The 13657-nt window shown below is 39.2% G+C and overlaps 1 protein-coding gene across 3 annotated transcripts in view; it reads right to left on the minus strand.

Annotated features, from left to right (window-relative positions):
• The window catches only part of MTUS1 (microtubule associated scaffold protein 1), a 130760-nt gene that overhangs the window by 92273 nt on the left and 24830 nt on the right, over positions 1-13657 (minus strand). For all 3 annotated transcript variants that reach the window (XM_058192597.1, XM_058192596.1, XM_058192595.1), the window contains exon 2: positions 1630-3722. In XM_058192597.1, the coding sequence (XP_058048580.1) occupies positions 1630-3594 (1965 nt within the window). In that variant the 5' untranslated portion in view covers positions 3595-3722. The remainder of the gene's footprint in view (positions 1-1629; positions 3723-13657) is intronic.

Below are 13657 nucleotides of genomic sequence, written 5' to 3' on the forward strand. Positions count from 1 at the left end.
TCAAATTTTCCATACTGTAGATACATACTTTTTGTTAATGATAGTTATCCATGCATTCTTGATTAAGCAGAGAAGGCAACTAACAGTCGTAAGATTGCAGCACTATTTCTGGCACTTAATTGTGTGGGTTTGGAGCATGTAAAGATAAGTGTCTGTTGCTGCAAAATCTTCTAATGTTGTAGTTAACTCTTTGTGGTAAGCATCAAGATTTTTTCCTGACATGCCACAAATGTCCCCAAATATTGTTGGAGTGAAACAACAGTTTCTTCTATGAAATTTCACCTGTTCATGGAGACCCAAAAAGTTTGCATTCAGAGCAGAAGCAATCAGTGGGTGCTGGGGTAACCCCTTCTAGGAATCTAAATTGTGAATGTGCATATATATGTTTAAAATGTTATTAAATACCAATATTAAGTTTGTAATGCTAGCACTCAATCATTTTTATACCAATATCTAAGACAGACTCATCAACATACTTTTAACTAGCATCAGCATGTTTGCTGGGAGCTTGCTAAAAATTCTCATTGCAAAACATAAGTGGCTGCATATTAATCAGATTGTTGGTTTGGTTTGATAATGCCAGATTATGTACTCATATTTTTTTTGTTTCAAGGCAAAAGGATTTTCAAAATACAAAATGGTGTCAATGCTGAACTGAAAGCTAGGAAGTATTATTTTGCAGCACTATGTTGTATTAATTGCATTCTTAAAATAACCTACATTAAGACATAGATAGATTACAATAAGATTAGATTAGATTCAAATTGTAAACAAACTAGCTCTTTTGTATTAGACTTATAGTGGATGGATAAATCAGATCTTTAATAAGATGTAATTTTTCAGCATAAGGCTCAATAAAAAAGATAAAAGGCTCTGTCTCAAGGAAAACATGCCAACTAGTCTGAGTTTTGTGTTAGCATTTATCTTCAGTGTTTAAAGTAGAAACAGGCAGCAGCTAAACATATGTAGTTTGTAGTTATTAAGTTACAAACCAAATTGCGTGGTAAACATGAAAAAAGTGAAAAAGAACTGGACAACAATACATACAATGTCTCAAATTTTAAAAAATAATATCCAGTGGAAACCAGAATTTTTATTTTTTATAAAATAAATTCTATAATTTTTTTTATAAATCTGGAAAGCTTGTATGATCTTTTTGCTGACAGTGGGTAAAAATGAACTGGTGATTCCTAGGTTTGTCAATTATAATGGACTGAATATGGGAAGTTGGAAAATATATAATGCAGTTTTAAAGAGACAAATAATAAAAATTTAGCAACTCCTGTAAGGAAAATTGGAAACTGCTTTTTAACTCTTTCTATCTGATTTTAGTACTTTTAACTTTTTTACATTTTTGTTCTTGTTTCTCTTTTAACTATGTAAAGCCATTCAATAAATATATATATATCTTTAAAAACCTAAATCAGCATTAGCCTTGTTTATATGGTAATAATTACTATTTAGGGAAAAATATGGGTTTCTGCCTATAAAATCAAGATGACAATCATCATAACCTCAGAAATAAAGTGGTTTTCAGTTCAGGAACATACAACCAGTGAAAAACATGGCTTGAAGATCAGATTAAGAATACATACATACATACAGTACATAATACACACATAAACTTACCGAACAAAACTGCACTAGTCCATGGCCATTGTTTGTAACCTCTTGGGTAGATGTCTCACTTGGAATTCCCGTACAGTCATTTGAATGCTTGTTTTCTAAAACTCTCTGGCAGCTACTCACAGCCCAAGGCTGAATCAAAGTTTCTGCATTACCCATCCCTTCACTTGGTGACCCACCATTGTTCTGGGAGCTCATTAGAGCCATAGGGAACCATGATGGACTAAAATTCTTTGCTCTCTCAACCTGATCCACATTCTGCTTTAACATTGGTTTTGGGATCTTCTGAGAAACATTTTCAGAATAAGTTGCAGCATGCACCCCTTGGCTAGGAAGCTGTTTATTAAAATGTTGCTTAGGAGTCTTATTCATAGGTGTTTCTGCTTTCATGCCTTTATCCAAGTCCTTTTTTTTCCTCAGTGCTGCAAACAAAAAAGATGGTTGCTTTGGCGAGGAAGACAAGGAGGAGGAGGAAGCAATAGATAGTTGCGGAGATCTTGGAGTTATTTTTAGAGCAGCACCATCCTTACTTTGTGACACAGGCCTGGAGACAACTTTTGGCTTGATGTTTTTAAAATTTGGTTTTGGAAAGCTCACAATTTCTGCTTTCCTGGCTTTGGTTATAGTAGCTGTAAAAGGAGATCTCTTTGTTGATTTTACTACAATTTGTTCAGGATTATTTTTAAGTGAAGGACTTCTGGGGTGATCTTTTACCAAGGAAGTATTCTTTACAGGTTTAGATCCATCACCAGGATCATCTGGCATGGAAATTACAGCAAAAGTTGCATTTTTTGACCCCATAGTAGGAGGGCAAGTCAAGGTATGTTCATTGGCTGGGGAGTTATAAACAACGAAAGTCACTTGACAGTTGTGCTCAGACAGAGGAACTCTTTCTGCCTTTGGTGTATCGTTTTGTATTTGCTCAGATATTTCACTAGGTCCCTTCAACAAGGCCTCATTTTCTTTGAAAAGATTCTGGATTTTGGTCATCTGTACTTCATCTTCACAAAATTCCTGTTCGGAATGCTCTTCAAAGCTTTCAATGGCTAAACTGCAAACACCGTGTGTGTCACCCTCTATACTAGCTCCAGCCATCCATTTATTTTCATCTTGTTCAGGAGTGCTATGCATATATTTCTTATGTTTGTCTCTGCACATATCAAACTGTTCTGGTTCTGATAATTGCTTACTGCAAGAACCAGCATCCTGCTGTCCTTGCTTTTCAGGCTGTTCACTATTCTGTGAAACTAAATCAATATAATTGGTGACCTCATCTTCTGCCATTGAAAGGGGAATAGATTGCGCATTTGAATGGATGAAAACGTCTAGGTTAGGAGTGCCAGAGTATTCACAGGTGAAAGTTTCACCTAATTCCCTAGGACTGACTGCTACCTCATAACATTTACTTATTGTATCCCCCAAATTTATCATTGTAATTAAAGATTCATTTGTATTAGCATCTTCCTGTTCTATTTGGGCACTTCCTAATGCATGTTGGACTTCAGTAGTGCTCCTTTCCTTAGAGGTCAGGGGCATTAAATTCATGAGATCTGTCTGGCAAGAAGACGTTGATTTCCTAGTACTACAATTCTGAAAAGGTTCCTTTGCAAGGCTTTCTTTGCCATCGCTCTCTGACTCTAGGAAAGTCTGATTCATGGCATCCATGTAAAATTGTTCCTTTGAAAAAGAGTACTGTGTGCCCTTCAGGTCTGAAGTCCCCATGCAAATATAATCACTGGCAGCTTTCTGCAAGTCTTGCTCTTCAATGCATGGACTTGAAGCAATGGTTTTGAGTCCAGCTGTATCTTTAAATATTTTACAGCCTTCATGTTCTACTCCTTGGTGAGGTTGACTAACAGTCCTTCCATTCAAAGATCCAATGGTGTTACTCATACATCTGTTGCCATTTTCATCCCTGATGATTAAAGGCGACTGCAAGACTTTTTCCTCTACTTTCTCCACGTTCATTTTTTATTCTTTCTGTCCTGTCATTCTGGTAATATTAAAATTGTCTTGGTTTTATTTTTAAGAAGGTCCTCTTCAGATTAATTCATTTTTCATAACTGTAGGATTCCCAATTAAATTTGGTTCTGGATCTAGAATTGGATAAATTGAAAAATTAGGTTAAATTATAATTTGTTCTACAAATTGCAATGTAATTCAGGGATAGAGTATATATCAGGGGTGAAATCCAGCAGGTTCTGACAGGTTCTAGAGAACCGATGGTGGAAATTTTGAGCAGTTCGGAGAACTGACAAATACCACCTCTGGCTGGCCCCAGAGTGGGGTGGGAATGGGCATTTTGCAGTATCTTTCTCCTGCCATGCCCACCAAGCCGCACCATGCCTACCATGCCCACCAAGCCATGCCCATAGAACTGGTAGTAAAAAAAATTGGATTTCACCACTGGTATATATTATACTAAGCACATATTTCCGAATATTATTAGTGTACCAAGTGCAAAAAACCCTAATTAGTTTTAGATGTCAGCATAGAATTTATTGAACATTATCTCATTTGTATTATTTTCTCATTGAGAATTAGCCTCAAAAGAAGCTGTTTATCTCCAAAATATGCAATTTTCAGAATATTATACTTTTTGAAAGAAAATAGTAGTTTGAGGGAATTTTTGATGGAAAAATGGCAAAGGACACAATAATAATAATAATTAAAGGAATAAGAGTTAACTTACTTTCTCAAAGTACCAACCTACACTTTTGGGGGGAATAGAACAAATGGGTACAATATAAACTCATGCTTAAGCACATGTGTTTAAGACAAAGTAGTTTGACCTTGAGTCACTGTTAATGTTTAAACACTCTTCTGATCTGATCCACAAAAATAGGTATTTATTCATAGAATTGTATCTGAGGATCAAGTTTTGAAAAAACCAGTATCTTTATTAAGAAATACAGGAGGGATCCCTAAAATCTTCTGGGTAAAATTAGATTCTTTAAATTGCAAATGTAGAAGAGTGAAATATAGGTATAAACCAGTTATTTGCTTAACTGTCTTCCAAAAGTTTAACTTAACTTTTGGAAGGTGAAATCACTTAGTTAATGTTTATCTTCTGCTCATGTTGAAGAAAAATGCTGCCTACATATTCTCTATCAGCTTGATGCCCTTCAAGATCAGTAGGTTACTGTTTTCATCATCCTTGGGAAATAGAGTCATGGAAAGCTGGCTTGCTATACAGTTCTTGACTTACAACCTGTTCTCTAAGTGACCATTTGAAATTATAAGGGCACTGAAAAAAGTGATTAACAACAGGTCCTCACATTTACAACTGTTGCATGCCCACAGTCACATCATCAAAATTCAGATGTTTGGCAATCACATGTATTTATAATGGTTGCAGCACCTTGGGGTCATGTGATTGCCACTTGCAACCTTCCCAGCTGGCTTCCGACAAGCAAAGGCAATGGGGGAAGCTGCATTCACTTAACCACCAGATGATTCAATTAACATGATTTGCTTAACAAGCATAGCAGAATGGTTGTAAAATTAGGTGTGACAACTGCCTTGTTTAGCAAGAGAAATTCTGGCCCCAATTTTGGTTGTGAATCAAGAGCTATTTATAGTACTTTATCTATTCCTCTATGAGCTACCACAAACGTGAACAGACCTCTTTAATTATGGACATGTGTTACTTTAGGTACAAGAAATTTATCCATTTTCCTAGCTTAAGTTTAATGTGCAATGCAATAAAGTAGAAAATTACACTCTATCATATTTTGTTCATACTTCTCTGGATTCAATAAGGGTTTTGGATCCCCTAACCAATGCTGCATTATCTATTTTCTGTAGATAAGTAACCTTAGTTACTTAGTTATTATAGTGGTATAGTAGTAACCATTTTAAAAAAAATTACACTATATAAAATAGAACATATTTTAAACTGATATTATATTTTAAACTGTTACTAGAAATACTGAGTGTATTATATTCAGTACTGTGTAAAGTAATGACAAAGTTATCAGGAATCTAGAAATGTCACAATTTAATCACATCATATAAATGAGGAATTTTTCATTTCAAATTAGGAATTTTGCTGAATCTCTCCCACTTTGCACCCTTCCATTTAGGTTATAAAACTGCACAAAACTTAAAATAATAGTGGAACTGGGAAGAATAGAAATGTTTATTATTATTATTATTATTATTATTATTATTATTATTATTATTATTATTATTATTATTATTAATTCGATTTTTATACCGCCCTTCTCCCGAAGGACTCAGGGCGGTGTATAATGTATAATAAAATAATTTTGGACAAAGTTTATTAGGAAAAAACAAAATAGATGTTTTATAGCAAATTTTCAGTGTAGTCATCGATGTTTTGAATTTCTCTTCGCTATTACCAGTATTGAGAGCCAGTTTGGTGTAGTGGTTAAGAAACCAAGCTAGAAACCAGAAGATTGAGTTCTAATCCTGTCATAAGTACAAAGTCAGCAGGGTGATCTTGGGGCCAGTCACTCTCTCTCAGCTCTAGGAAGAAAGAAATTGTAAACCACTTCCCAATTCTTTCCAAGAAAGATGCAGAGACTTATTCATTCAGAGAACTGCCAAGAGTCAATACTGACTCGAAGTCACCATAAAAAAGAAAAAGCATTCCTCATTTACCATTATTCTTTTTCTTGCTTCTCTTCATCAAATGCTTGAATTACAAGACAGGAATGCATTACTTCTCATTGCGTCCTCCCCACCCCACATATAAAATGACATCTTGCACAGGTGATATATTTTTAATAAGTTGGTCAAAAAAATAAAGGAAACACAAAAATAAAACATCCTAGATCTGAATGAATGAAATATTCTTATTAAATACTGTGTTCATTACATAGTTGAATGTGCTGACAACACAATCACACAAAAATTATCAATGGAAATCAAATTGAGCAACCTGTGGAGGTCTGGATTTGGAGATACACTCAAAATTAAAGTGAAAAACAATACTACAGGCTGATCCAACCTTGATGTAATGTCCTTAAAACAAGTCAAAATGAGTAGTGCATGTGGCCTCCACGTGCCTATATGACCTTCCTACAACGCCTGGGCATGCTCCTGATGAGGTAGCGGATGGTCTCCTGAGGGATCTCCTCCCACACCTGAACTAAAGCATCCCCCACCTCCTGGATAGTCTATGGTGCAATGTGGCGTTGGTGGATGGAGCGAGACTTGATGTCCCAGATGTGCTCAATTGGATTCAGGTCTGGAGAACGGGTGGGCCAGTCCATAGCATCAATGCCTTCGTCTTGCAGGAACTGCTGACACACTCCAGCCACATGAGGTCTAGCACTGTCTTGCATTAGGAGGAACCCAGGGCCAACCGTACCAGCATATGGTCTCACAAGGGGTCTGAGGATCTCATCCCGGCACCTAATGGCAGTCAGGCTACCTCTAGCGAGCACATGGAAGGCTGTGCGGCCCTCTAAAGAAATGCCACCCCACACCATTACTGACCCGCTGCCAAACCAGTCATGCTGGAGGATGTTGCAAGCAGCAGAACGTTCTCCACGGTGTCTCCAGACCCTGTCACGTCTGTCACATGTGCTCAGTGTGAACCTGCTTTCATCTGTGAAGAGCACAGGGCACCAGTGGCGAAGTTGCCAATCTTGGTGTTCTCTGGCAAATGCCAAATGTCCTGCATGGTGTTGGGCTGTAAGCCCAACCCCCACCTGTGGACGTCGGCCCTCATACCACCCTCATGGAGTCTGCCACATGCACATTTGTGGCCCGCTGGAGGTCATTTTGCAAGGCTCTGGCAGTGCTCCTCCTATCCCTCCTTGCACAAAGGCGGAGATAGCGGTCCTGCTGCTGGGTTGTTGCCCTCCTACGGCCTCCTCCACATCTCCTGATGTACTGGCATGTCTCCTGGTAGTGCCTCCATGCTCTGGACACTACGCTGACAGACACAGCAAACCTTCTTGCCACAGCTCACGTTGATATGCCATCCTGGATGAGCTGCACTACCTGAGCCACTTGTGTGGGTTGTAGACTCCGTCTCATTCTACCACTAGAGTGATAGCACCGCCAGCATTCAAAAGTGACCAAACCATCAGCCAGAAAGCATAGGAACTGAGAAGTGGTCTGTGGTCACCACCTGCAGAACCACTCCTTTATTGGGGATGTCTTGCTGTCTATGCTTTCCACCTGTTATCTGTTCCATGTGCACAACAGCATGTGGAATTGATTTGTCAATCAGTGTTGCTACCTAAGTGGACAGTTTGATTTCACAGAAGTGTGATTGACTTGGAGTTACATTGTATTGTTTAAGTGTTCCTTCATTTTTTTGAGCAGTATATTCCTTGGAATATTATTCCCTCATTTTATTGCTTAGTTTGGGTTTCACAATCATTGCAGAAACAGGAAAAGATAGCAGTCATTAAATTAAACATGGTTTGCTCAATTAATCCTACATTTTGGATTGCACAATCCAATGAATTATAGGGGTTGAGTTCCCACAACCTGCAAGAATAAAATGTGGTTATTTATTGATTCAAGTGTTGTATAAATCCATTCAGTATTACTAAAGAGGATACTAAGCAGAAAAGCAATGAAATGTAAATTTAATTGGTATATTTTATCCTCTTTGGTATGCTATCAGTTCAGTTTAATATTTGAAATCAAATATTTCAAGGATGTTTTTCTTTTCCTTATATTACCATGACAAGAGGGACAATTTTTTCTTCTATATTATTTCAGCATTTAATCTTTGCAGAACTATAATTACTAGCAACCCTCTTCTTTTTCCTTATTCGGGGTTTTTTTTTTGGATTCTTTTTTTTTTTCAAGTTGAACACCTACAGAGATCATGTTTCTGTCAATCCTGCTGTGTTTTACATAGGAAGCAGACATATTGTAAATGAACACCACAAAGTTCCTTCCAGCCATATTTTCATAACAAGTGTTTTGAAATATGCACTTGGCTACACCCTTGTTGTTGTTGTTGTTTCTTGGTACGGTTGGTTTCTCCAGTACCTGTAGCCCGAGATTCACCAAATGTTTCATGAACCATCTTTAGAAATAATATCCTTTTTTAAATAATAATTTATTTAGTAGATATATTTGAATGTATTCTTAGCTACCAAAATCCCTACTATATTCTTTTGATACTGCAACCTATCTGGGTTGGACAGCTAAAGTTATGCTTATTCTAAATTCTGGAATAAGCATAACAATTTAACTATATCATTAGGACACAAATTCAGGCAAATGTTCAATCAAACCTGTTTAGACTTTAGACTTCTTGCAAATGAAACCCTAGTATTGTCTGGATCAACTGATTGCCTATGAGGAACCAATAATGCTTTGCATAAACATATGCAAGTGGAAGTGATTTAAAACTTTAATAGGGCTAGCGTGATACAGATTCAGAAGCGAATATTTTTTTGCACAGAGATGAAAAGCCTGAAAGATCTGCATACCAGAAATATTAAATCAAGAATTGTAAAGAATAAAACCTATTTTTGAAATAGTTGTAAATTTGTTTCTGGAACAATAATGCCAGCAAAATTTGGATTATATTAAAACTGCAACAATTCCAATTAGTATTAAAATAACAAGTATTAATTTCTGTGAGCAAAACAGGCTTTGGGACATCTTTCATATTACATGAAACAAAAAGAAGATGTAAATAACCATGAAGTCAGAATAAAGCCAGAAATCTCCAGCTAGCTAAAAAATTTAGTTTTATTTATCCAAGAATTCACATTCATCAAAGACATTAAACTCTTGCACTCATTTTATAAAGTGCACTGAGCCTGAGAAACCCATTGGAATGATACTTCAAAAATGCAAATTCCTGGGGGAGCTTATTCAAAAGTCTCACGATTTTACTTACAGTTTGCTTGTGAAGGGAAAGAGATAACATTTTATTCCAACAGTAACCATGCATTACTAATAATGGCCAAAGCATGGGAGAATTTTTCAGGGTTCTTGCTTAAGCAGGAATGAGTCGGAAGGGTCCCTTGCATGCATCAAACATTTTGCCAGTCAGAATTAAATGCTGAAAATTCTTTACTAGAATATATAAAAAGCAGCCTATTTTCTTTTTTATGTCTTCTCACACTCAAGGAAAACTACTGTATTTGAAAGGGGGCGGAAAATGACAATATTTTTGAAACAAGGTTTAGCCCAAAAATAAGCAACACTTTTGGAAAAGAATCATGTAAGGTTCTACATTTAGGCCAAAAAAACAAAATGCACCAGTACCGTATATGTGGTACCTTGCTCAATAGTAGTACCTGTGAGAGGGATCTTGGAGTCCTAGTGGATAACCATCTAGATATGAGCCAGCAGTGTGCAGCAGCTGTTAAAAAAGCCAACACAATTCTGGGCTGCATAAACAGAGGGATAGAATCAAGATCACGTGAAGTGCTAGTACCACTTTATAATGCCTTGGTAAGGCCACACTTGGAATATTGCATCCAGTTTTGGTCGCCACGATGTAAAAAAGATGTTGAGACTCTAGAAAGAGTGCAGAGAAGAGCAACAAAGATGATTGAGGGACTGGAGGATAAAACATATGAAGAACGGTTGCAGGAACTGGGTATGTCTAGTTTAACAAAAAGAAGGACCAGGGGAGACATGATAGCAGTGTTCCAATATCTCAGGGGCTGCCACAGAGAAGTGGGAGTCGGGCTGTTCTCCAGAGCACCTGAGGGTAGAACAAGAAGCAATGGGTGGAAACTGATCAAGGAAAGAAGCAACTTAGAACTAAGGAGAAATTTCCTGACAGTTAGAACAATTAATAAGTGGAACAACTTGCCTTCAGAAGTTGTGAATGCTCCAACACTGGAAATTTTTAAGAAAATGTTGGATAACCATCTGACTGAGATGGTGTAGGGTTTCCTGCCTGGGCAGGGGGTTGGACTAGAAGGCCTCCAAGGTCCCTTCCAACTCTGATGTTATGTTATGTTATGTTATGTTATGTATTTGTTTTTGGTCTTTAGGAAACAAGTTTTTCTTACTACCTGAAAACAGTGTAATGTCAAAGCAACAATATGACAAAATATTGGAACCAGAACTGTCACAGTACTTTTCAGTTAAGTATTTATTTGCAAATTCAAAAATTTTCTTTGTATGGAAACCAGTTTTTTTATAGCAGATCCAGTAAACTATACTGGAATCTATTTTCTGCTTTCACAAACTCTTCTACTCTTTAGCTTGTCAAATGGATTAGAGTATATTATAAAGCATTTTTAAGTATGTTGAATTATTCTGTTGAGAAAAGCTATTTTGGCCGTCAATTCCTTGTACAAGTAAACCAGTGGTGGGTTGCTACTGGTTCACTCTGGATCAGACGAACCAGTAGTGGTGGGAAGCTCCGTCCACCCGCCCGGACATCTCTGTGCATATGCATAGAAACGTTGCACACGTGTGCGAGAGTGCATGTGTCCATGAGCAAACCAGTAGCGACAGGATTTGAAACCCACTACTGAAGTAGACCTACCAATTGGATACCAAATTTTGGTCTTAAGTCAGTGTGGTCATAAGTTGAGTCCTTACATTGACAGACCTGATTTTATGACCATTTTTACTATGGTGGTTAAGCAGATTACTATGATTATTAAGCAAATCCAGGTTCCGCACTGGATGTTTTTGCCAATCACAAATCATGATTACATGTCCACAGGATGCTGCAATTCACTGTAAATGAAAGGAAAACCAGTTGCAGGGGTAGTGCAACAATTGTAAGTTCTACTACAAGTAATAAAGTACATTTTCCAAGGCTATCATAACTTTAAACCATAATTAAATGAATAGTTGTAAATAGACTACCGTAGAAACCCAAATTAAGGCATTCCTCACCAATTGCTCTCTTATTTCAACTTTAATCAATAAATATTTTTCTTTGGTAATTAGGTCCATTATCAAAATTGCTCTTGACATCAGAAAGCCTTTCTAATCTGTCTTCTTGTCCAGTATGCTGGCGTGACAGAGAACAGGTCTTTACCTCAGTGGTGAAATCTGAATCCACACAAACACAAGCTGTGTGCATGCACATGCAGTGCGCACCAAAAGGAGCCTTGGGAAGGTAAGTACAACAGCGAAGGGGGGGGGTGATCAGCTGTGACGCGTGTCGGAACCTTTTAAAAAACTTTTTAAAAGCATTTTTTACTACTGGCTCGAGCGAATAGGTAATAAAAAATGCTTTAAGAAGGTTTTAAAAAGTTTCCGACGATCATGCAGCCTTTTTTTTTTACTTTTTAAAAGCATTTTTTTACTACCTATTTGCCCAAGCCAGTAGTAAAAAAATGCTTTTAAAAGGTTTTTTAAAAAAAGGGTCCGATGATCATAGCTGTGTCGTGCGATTGTCGGAACCTTTTTTTTTACTTTTTTTAAAAGAATTTTTTTACTACCTATTTGCCGGAACTGGTAGTAAAAAAAATGCTTTTAAAAGGTTAAAAAAAGGCTACGACGATCACAGCTGAGTGCGCATGCACATGGGGGCTGCATATGGGGGTGGGGGGAGGGCATGGGGTGCGGTCCCCCCCACAGCCCATTTTTGGTCTCAGGAGGCTGCAGGTGTTTCAAGTAGTCTTAATCAAAATGCAGCAGGAGATGCCTCACAGGAGTAAATAGAGGTAAATCGTAGAGAGGCAGGAAATGCCTCACAAAAGAATGGAAATGAATGCTAATGAGGAATAAAAGTGCATGCAAGACAGACGTAACACCTGTAACAGCAGGGAGGCCTACTAGGCCCAAAATGGAGCAGAGGATTTGCTCGCGCATGCATGGGGGGATGGGGGAGCATGGGGGTCATGTGCGCATGTGCAGGGGAGCATGGGGAGTTGTGGGCGCATGCACGTGAGGGGCACATTGCATTATGGGTGCCGGCATGTGTGAGTGCTGGCGCATGCATGCTTTCAGCACACATTGACAAAAAGGTTAGCCATCACTGCTCTATGCTGTAGACCAGCGATCTCCTATCTTTTCAGTCTTGTGGACCGGCGAGGGGGGAAGAGATGAATCCATGAGAGTGATGGGCAAATGCACCGACAGCTACATTTGCATGAGCAGTGGCACAGATAGGACTGTGCGTTAATGTTATCCCTATATCATCCGCACAGCTGCATTCTGGACTAGCTGGAGCCTCCTGGTGCTCTTCAAGGGGACCCCATGTAGAGAGCATTGCAATAGTCCAAGCGGGAAGTAACAAGGGCGTGAGTGACCATGCGTAAGGAGTCCCGGTCTAGGAAGGGGCGCAACTGGCGGATCAGGTGAACCTGATAAAATGCTCCCCTGGCGACGGCCGTCAAATGTTCCTCTAAGGACAGCCGATCGTCCAGGAGAATGCCTAAGTTGCGCACCCTCCCCCTGGGGGTCAATACTTCACCCCCAACAGCCAGCGATGGCATAAGATGACTGTACCAGGACGCCGGAACCCACAGCCACTCTGTCTTGGAGGGGTTGAGCTGGAGTCTGTTCCTCCCCATCCAGACCCGCACGGCTTCAAGACATCAGACCAGCACCTCGACGGCTTCGTTGGGGTGGTTCAGGGTGGAAATGTACAGCTGAGTATCATCAGCGTACAGATGGTATTCCACCCCGAAACCACGGATAACCTCACCCAGCGGCTTCATGTAGATGTTGAACAGAAGAGGCGAGAGAACTGACCCCTTTGGCACCCTACAAGTGAGGCACCTCGAGGTCGACCTCTGCCCCCCTGCCAACACCATCTGCGAATGGTCCGAGAGATAGGAGGAGAACCACCGATAAACATTGCCCCCTACCCCCAATCCCTCCAACCGCCGCAGCAGGATACCATGGGGCTCCCCTTGAAGAGCACCAGGAGACTCCAGCTAGTCCAGAATGCGGCTGCGCGGATGATAGAGGGAGCACGTCGTTGCTCCCACATAACACGTATCCTGCGCGGCCTGCACTGGCTGCCGGTAACCTTCCGGGTGCAATTCAAGGTGCTGGTTATCACCTTTAAAGCGCTCCATGGCTTAGGACCGGGATATTTACGAGACCGCCTTCTGCCACCGATAGCCTCCCAACGACCTGTGCGCTCCCACAGGGT

The sequence above is a fragment of the Ahaetulla prasina genome, chromosome 8, assembly GCF_028640845.1.
Source record: "Ahaetulla prasina isolate Xishuangbanna chromosome 8, ASM2864084v1, whole genome shotgun sequence".
NCBI lineage: Eukaryota > Metazoa > Chordata > Lepidosauria > Squamata > Colubridae > Ahaetulla > Ahaetulla prasina.